The 7,776-nt window shown below is 46.5% G+C and overlaps 1 protein-coding gene across 3 annotated transcripts; it reads left to right on the forward strand.

Annotated features, from left to right (window-relative positions):
* Positions 1-2,642: 2,642 nt before the first annotated feature.
* LOC123148238 (ATP-dependent DNA helicase DDX11) lies at positions 2,643-6,532 on the forward strand. 3 transcript variants are annotated; one of them, XM_044567622.1, is made up of 9 exons: positions 2,644-2,846; positions 2,935-3,477; positions 3,563-3,645; positions 3,841-4,194; positions 4,657-4,911; positions 4,990-5,232; positions 5,316-5,537; positions 5,624-6,188; positions 6,265-6,532. In XM_044567622.1, exons 1-9 carry the CDS (start codon positions 2,699-2,701, stop codon positions 6,468-6,470), a joined length of 2,619 nt encoding a protein of 872 aa, XP_044423557.1. In that variant the 5' UTR covers positions 2,644-2,698; the 3' UTR covers positions 6,471-6,532. The 3 variants fall into 3 exon arrangements, with proteins under 3 accessions (XP_044423565.1, XP_044423557.1, XP_044423572.1); XM_044567637.1 differs by having other exon boundaries at positions 2,787-2,846; positions 2,915-3,477; XM_044567630.1 differs by lacking the exon at positions 4,657-4,911 and having other exon boundaries at positions 2,643-2,846.
* Positions 6,533-7,776: the final 1,244 nt, after the last annotated feature.

A 7,776-nucleotide genomic window follows, 5' to 3' on the forward strand; every position in this document is an offset into this window, starting at 1 on the left:
CCGGCGCGTGCCAGCCCAGAATCACATGCTGTGATGTGATGCTCACCAGGCGCCAGGTCGCGTCCGTACGGCAGCCATCCGTGTATCCAGTCATCCACACGTCCTGACTCACCGCACACGCGGCGTTCTCTTCTGATTCTGAAAGTGACTGTTCGCCCTTGTTAGGGGCGCGCAGGCGCGACGGAACATGCTGTCTGGCTGACGGTGAAACCAGCAACATGGCACGCAGCCCGCGCCGGGAGTCCCTCTCCCGTCGCGCCTGTGCGGCTGTACCGCGGCGCCAACGTCGCCGTCTGAACCGTGCCGCGCCGCATGGAGTTCCACAGCGGGATGGGAGAACGGCAGCACGCTCGAGGCTGCGTAAGACACGGATTCTCAAAACGACCGTGCACGTCGGTCTCGGACTTTTTTTAACACACACTACACACACAAGCGCTCGTACATACGCGCATACACTCACCCCTATGTGCGACGGATATAGGTCGGCTTGCCTGCGAGCTCGCCGGAGGTGAGTGACAACGACCCGACGATGAGCCGGTGTCCGCGCACGCACCGATCCATGCCGGCTTCATCATGGAGTAGGCGCATACGCACTTTAGCACCATCATGGCAGAGGTGCCGCCGAGTATTGTTGTTTTGACTGGTGCAGGAGGACTAATGCTACAACCTCGCGCCCTCCTTGTGCATCACCAGCTAGCGAGGAGGCTGTGGCCGCCATGGTCTTGGAGGACCCAAACTTCGTCGACCACCAGCGGGCGCTCTACAAGGCCGCACGTAGCACTCACACTGGCTGCAACGTGATCGCTGTGGAGGAGGATGCGGAGGCAGCGCAGGCGATGATGGATGGGAATGTCTCCGCGTCATTCTGTCCGCCCGCGTGGTTCGCTCGTCTCCCATCTGGGCACGTCTGCCGGTGCCCCGCAACTTCACTTCCTGGTGGCCGTTGAGCTTACCGGGCATGGGGAAGATAGAACGTGGGACACGGATCCCTCCACAGTCGACGGAGATCTCGACTAGGTTTTTGTATGTTTAAAAAATGTCATGTCCGGTTTTTGTTTGATGAAATATGTCGAAAATGACATGACTTTGGTCCGATTTGAATGAAAATCGTTTGCTTTGCATGAAAATTTTCTATTTTGATTAAATTTCATTTGCAATGCGACTAACTGTTTGATGGATAGGTTTGGATGACCGGCTCCCCTATCACTGTCCACAGACTCGTCTACGGACGAATAGTATGTCCGTTTTAGGGGACAACTTTGGAGATGCCCTACTACAATAGAGGCAATCTTGCCACCCTTTTCCAAGTCATAACATGAGGGGCATAGATTGCATCAAAAAAATGTTGCCAAAAGTGTGGGGGCAAACCAAACATGAGGCTAACTGGGTCACCGATATTCAGGTGAATACCAAAATCTACCGTAAAACAATGAGTATACGTACGAAATCACTAATTAAGGAGTACTCCTTGCGGAGATCACTCCAAATCCCCAGGTTGCGACAAGTGGCGCGCTGCATGTGCGCCACTTGTCGCAACCTGAGAGTTTTCCCCTTTTTCGTAGATTCGTTTATTCAAAACGTTTTATCTCTTAAACCGTGCGTCCAAATCTCGAACCACTTTCGTCATTGGATTCCTCGCGTCGAGATCTTCAAAACTAGATCCCATGTTGATAGGTTTTCACGAACTTTTTTTCACGAAAAAACCGGACGGAAAAAACCGACGAAAAAACCGAACCGGAAACACGGGTTTTTTCTATTTCCGAAAGAGGCACGCCCGTGCCTCTGACGAAATCACAACCGTGCCTCTCGCGGAAGCAAAACCGTGCCTCTCGCGGAAGAAAAAAAAACAGAAAACGCGTTTTTTTTCCTTTCCGAAAGAGGCACGCCCGTGCCTCTCGCGAAAGCACAACCGTGCCTCTTGCGGAAGCAAAACCGTGCCTCTCGCGAAAAAAAAACAGAAAACACGTTTTTTCCCTTTTCGAAAGAGGCACGCCCGTGCCTCTCGCGAAAGAAAAAAAACAAAAGACGTATTTTTTTCCTTTCCGAATGAGGCACGCCCGTGCCTCTTGTGAAAGCACAACCATGCCTCTCGCGGAAGCAAAACCGTGCCTCTCGCGAAAGAAAAAAATAGAAAACATGTTTTTTTTTTCCAAAAGGCACGGCCGTGCCTCTCGCGAAAGCACAACCGTGCCTCTCACAAAAACAAAACCGTGACTCTCGCGAAAAAAAATTGCATTTTTTTGCGCAAAAGAATTACTTTTTTCAAAAAAAAAAAATTTGGTCGAAAAGCTAGGGAAGACCGATAGAAAACCAAAACGTCAAAAAACCCCAGAAAAAAACCGTTTAAAAAGCCGAAAACGTGTGCGTAAAAATTAAAAAAAAAACAAAATTCAGAAGGAGCGCCCAGAGCGTGACACGTGGCGAATGGCTGTGAGCGCGCCAATTGGCGCTGATCGTTGTGAGGCTCCCGAAGGAGCGCTCGTTAATTAGTTGCTCTACGTAAATGTATTCAGTTTAGCATCCGTACAAGGCTATATTTGGCGTCTGCAAAAAAAAAAGGCTATATTCGGCCCACAGCCTGCTCTTCAGCCCAGTAGCCCACAGCCCACAGCACCAGAACGAAATTGGGTATTCTGGTTGTCTTCAATCCCGCGGGAAACCCCCACCAAACCCACCGCACAAGCGCGCGCTCGCCAAAATGCCGCCGCCGCCGCCGCCGCCGCCGCGGCAGGACTTCCCGGCGTTCCCTTTCGCGCCGTACCCGATCCAGTCGGAGTTCATGTCCTTCCTCTACAGCGCGCTCTCCTCCGGGCCCCGCGCCCTCGCCCTCCTCGAAAGCCCCACCGGTAAGCTCTGCTCTGCCGCCTTCCCCCCCTCATCCTCCGGTTCTCACAAGCCACCACTGACGACTCAGCCTCCCCCGCGTTGCCGCAGGCACCGGGAAGACCCTCAGCATCATCTGCAGCGCGCTCCAGTGGCTCCTCGACCGCCGCGACGCCGCCCCCGAACGGGCCAATGGCTCCGTCCCCGCTGCTGCCGGCGGCGAAGACGACGACGAGCCCGACTGGATGCGGGATTTCACACCGCTGCCGCCTAAGAAGGGCGCCGGTAAGAAGTCGGAGACTCACCCCTGGAGGAGGCAGGGGACGAAGAAGGTGGGGGGTTCGGAGAAATCCGAGGGGACCGGGGAGAACGACGGCGAGGAGGAGTTCTTGGTTGACGAGTACGAGAGCGATGGCGAGGAGGGCACAAGGCCGCATGCCGCCGGGAAGCGGGCACATCGTGGTGGTGGTGGTAGCAGTAGTAGTGAGAGCGAGGACGAAGAGGAAGAAGAGGAGGCGACCCCCAAGGTGTATTTCACCAGCCGCACGCACTCGCAGCTCTCGCAGTTTGTCCGGGAGCTCAAGAGGACGGATTTCTCCGGGAAGCTCAGGACGGTGTGCTTGGGGTCCAGAAAGAGCTTGTGTATTAACAAGGGTGAGTGGGTGATGTGGTTATCTTTGTTCTTCTAGTTTTGGGGCTGGGATTGTGTTTAGTTGATCTGTGGTGCGTTTGATTGCAGATGTTCAGAAGCTGGGGAGCGCAAACCGGATCAACGAGAGGTGCTTGGAGCTGCAAAAGAACAAGAAGAGCAGCAAAATCAAGGCATGGTTCAATTTCGTCAAGTTGATTTGCAATTCTCAGCTGTTCTGTTAGATATTATCTTGGACTTCTGCACCCAAATTGGGCTCTTTCTGTTAGATATTTGTATGTGCTGGGTTGTTAAATACCATTAGTATGCTGCCCATTTATAACTTTTGTTGTTAATAACTAGTAATTTTTGCGGCTGTAAATGTTCAGGTCGAGGGTGATAACAAAAAAGGGCACCGAACAAAGACCTCCTGTGGGTGCCCGATGTTAAGAAACAGAAGTCTGCAGAAACAGTTCAGGAGTGAAGTGTCTGACCATGGTGCATTGGATATCGAGGATTTGGCACAAATTGGAAGGAAGATTGGAACATGTCCGTACTACGGTGCACGTGACATGGTCCGCTCAGCTGACCTTGTAGTACTTCCTTACCAGTCTTTGTTGCTGAAGTCTGCTAGAGAATCACTTGGCCTTAATCTGAAGAACAGTGTTGTCATCATAGATGAGGCTCACAACTTAGCAGACTCCCTTACTAGCATGTACAACTCAAAGGTCACATCTTCTCAGGTTAGTCTTCCTCATAATTGACCTGCCCCTGACAGTATCATGACGATGTTTTTGTTCTGAATTCTAGATCCCTAACATCTGTTGGAATTAGTCTGACTGCCTCAGGATTGTGACGCATCTCATTCCGCACACTATGCAGAATTAGTCTGACTGTACAGTTGTACTCTATCTTCATAATTTTGTTCTCTCTGCACTTTCGATAATGTTTTCCAAGATCCGAATATAGAGGTGCTGTAAGTAGGTTTACCATATAAGGATACATAACCAAAGAGAATTTTCTGGTATAGAGCTTGACTTTGCTAAGTTGTGTTGTGGCAGACAACAGGATAGTAAATAAAAATGATATTTATCGGTGAATTTTTAAATTTCGCTTTACTAAGCAACATATAGTTAGCAAATGAACTGACTGTTTGCTTCCAGTTGTGGAAACTAACTTAATTTTCTGATTCTCATTTTCGTTAGTTGAGGGCAGTTCTTTCCCACCTGGAGGCATATCTCAATAGTTTTCAGAATGTTCTGGGAGCTGGAAATCGACGTTACATCCAGACCTTGACAGTTCTAACACGGTCATTCCTACGATGTTTGATAAGTAATGAAGATTGTTCCTCTGCTGTGACCTCTGTGACTATAAATAAGTTCTTGTTCTCCCTTGATATCGATAACATAAACATAGTAAAACTTTGTCAGTATCTGAAGGAAAGCAATATAATCCACAAGGTGAAATATTTCTTCCACTACATTTCCATTCAGTCTTGTTGTGTCTAGAACCTATATCGATTGACTGCTGATATGCAGGTTAGTGGCTATGCCAACAAATTATTTTTCACCGAAACTGGTGTGGGTGATTTGAATCATGGGCAGCAACATGGTGAAGGAAGCAGTATAACAAGCTTTCAGGCTTTGGCTGACTTTTTACGCTCTCTACTGTACTGCAATGATGATGGAAGAATCATAGTTGCACGGCACAAGCCTGGTGGACACTCTGAAGATGCATATATCAAATTTGTGATGCTTTGCGCAGAGAAAACATTTTCTGAGGTGATGTACCTTGCTCCATATGTTGCTTGGAGACAAGAGTTGTCCTATTTCACATGAGTATTTATAAATCTTTCCTCTTGCAGGTCACAGATGACGCACATGCTGTTATTATGGCCGGTGGAACCCTCCAGCCTATTGAAGAAACAAGGCTGCGCTTGTTTCCAGGCTTATTGCCTAGTGATATAAAATTCTTCTCGTGCAACCACATTGTCCCCCCTGAGAGTATTCTTCCTATAGCTGTTCCATGTGGGCCCTCAGGCAAGAAATTTGATTTCAGCCACAGCTCAAGGAGCTCTCCTACCATGGTATGTATACCTCGAGTCATTTCTCCTTTACTCTCTAATGTTTGCACGTTATTTTTGTGCCTATTCTTATCTGCCTATCTTTGCAGATCGAAGAGCTTGGACGTTTTCTTTGCAATATAGCAACAATAGTACCAGAGGGAATAGTAGTGTTTTTCTCTTCCTATGATTATGAAAAGCAAGTTTATGATGCATGGATGGCTTCAGGCACAATTTCAAAGATTTCTAAGAAGAAGCACGTGTTCAGAGAGCCAAGAAGCAGTGTGGATGTCGAGATGATACTCAACAAATACAAGGAGGCAATTCAATCCTGCTGCAGCAAAGGTTCAGGAGACACTAGTGTCAACGGGGCACTTTTAATGGCTGTTGTTGGTGGGAAGATCTCTGAAGGCATAAACTTCAGCGATGGTATGGGTCGTTGTGTTGTGATGGTTGGATTGCCTTATCCAAGCCCAGATGATGTGGAACTGATGGAGACAATAAAACACATTGGAAACTATTCTTCTACCTCATCTGTTGCTGGAGATGACGAGTCCTCGAGCAGGGACGATGAATGCAAGGTTGAGCCTGGTTTTGGTATTCTAAGGAAGAGTGGTAAAAGTGGTCAAGAGTACTATGAAAACTCATGCATGAAAGCCGTGAATCAGTGTATCGGTAAGCTGCTGTGCAATCTTAACATTTATGATTTTTCTGGCTCTAGTTGATAAACGATGAACAAATTTGCTTGCAGGCAGAGCAATCAGGCATGTAAATGACTATGCTGCAATGCTGTTGGTTGACTCGCGTTACTCGCACACCTCATCAAGCAGGGGTTTCTCTTGCCCCGTTGAAAAGCTACCCCAGTGGATCAAGACACGGCTGACTTGCGGTCAAAACTACGGGGAAGTTCATAGATTGTTGCTTCAGTTTTTCAAAATCAACAAACAAATACATTGAAATGTTACAGACGTAATATTGCTACAATTAATGAAGCCAATCCATGTACACATAGGTTTGCATATCCGTGGTGCATTTTTGTTTGGCTGATATGAGCGCAATGCGATGACCAACCGTTCAAAGGTTGAGTTAGCACTTGAAATCCCATGTTATCGGTGGCTGATACTCCCTCCGTCCGAAAATACTTGTCATCAAAATGAATAAAAAGGGATGCATCTAGAACTAGAATACATCTAGATACATCCCCTTTTATTCATTTTGATGACAAGTATTTCCGGACGGAGGGAGTATCAGTTACCGAAGGTATGTGCACCCTTGTTATTTACTTATTTTCCCACACCCAGATCCGAGGAGCATCACACCCCAGTTCTTATATTCAATAAATTTAAAGGAAACATGATAATCTGCTGCCTAGCACCGTCATCGATCTCATTTAATCATATACTAGAAGCGTTTGACGCGCTTTGCTGCATCACCTGGTCCATGTTTTTTTTCTCAAGGCTACATGGCCTTCATTTTCCCCAGATTTTCTTGTTGCAGCGAGTTGTTGAAATATTTAGATTTGTTGGTATTTTTTTAGGAGGTGCAATGTACCCTTTTCTTAAAAACTTATTTGTACGGCATGTGTGCTGAGCAACCTTCAAATCATTCAAAAAATAAGTTATTCGTATTTTGGCAGTATAGCTTACCATGTATGCATATGCATCTTCGCTATGCAGAGGCCGGGTGTTGCTCATCATGCTTTGTATCCGCTTGATGCTACATTTTGAGATAATAAAAGCGTCCTTTATAAAAAAAAATGTATACCATATGATTGAATCCTTTTGTTGTCGAGATAGTGGGAGTGGCTGATGTGTTCAGAGAACGTTCTCTGACAAAACACCTCTGTTGTCATTTCTTTGCCACATTTGATAAGAATTTGCAAGTCAACTAAAACAATAAGATAGTTTTCAAGGAGAAAAACTGTAAGATATAGCTTGCAAGAAATTGCACTTTGAGAGCACATCAGTTTACACTGTTGTACTCTAGTGAGTACAATAGGGGCAGAAAAGTTGGAAGTGTTGTTCTGCTCCAAAATGTACACTATTTTTTTTAAATAGGGATTTTTTTTTTAAAAAAATCTGATTTTCTTGTGACAAACATTATTGAATGTTTTACCAACACGCAAAGTTCTATGTTGAAAAAACATTCGTGGAGAGATGAGCACAAAAAAAACCGATGTTCCAAAATGCTTTAGAAAAATTGCCCTTTTTGGAACATTCTTTAAATATATTTTTGTTCAGACTTCATGATTTTTTTTCTCATC

Source organism: Triticum aestivum, chromosome 1B (genome assembly GCF_018294505.1).
Source record: "Triticum aestivum cultivar Chinese Spring chromosome 1B, IWGSC CS RefSeq v2.1, whole genome shotgun sequence".
In the NCBI taxonomy this organism is placed as follows: domain Eukaryota; kingdom Viridiplantae; phylum Streptophyta; class Magnoliopsida; order Poales; family Poaceae; genus Triticum; species Triticum aestivum.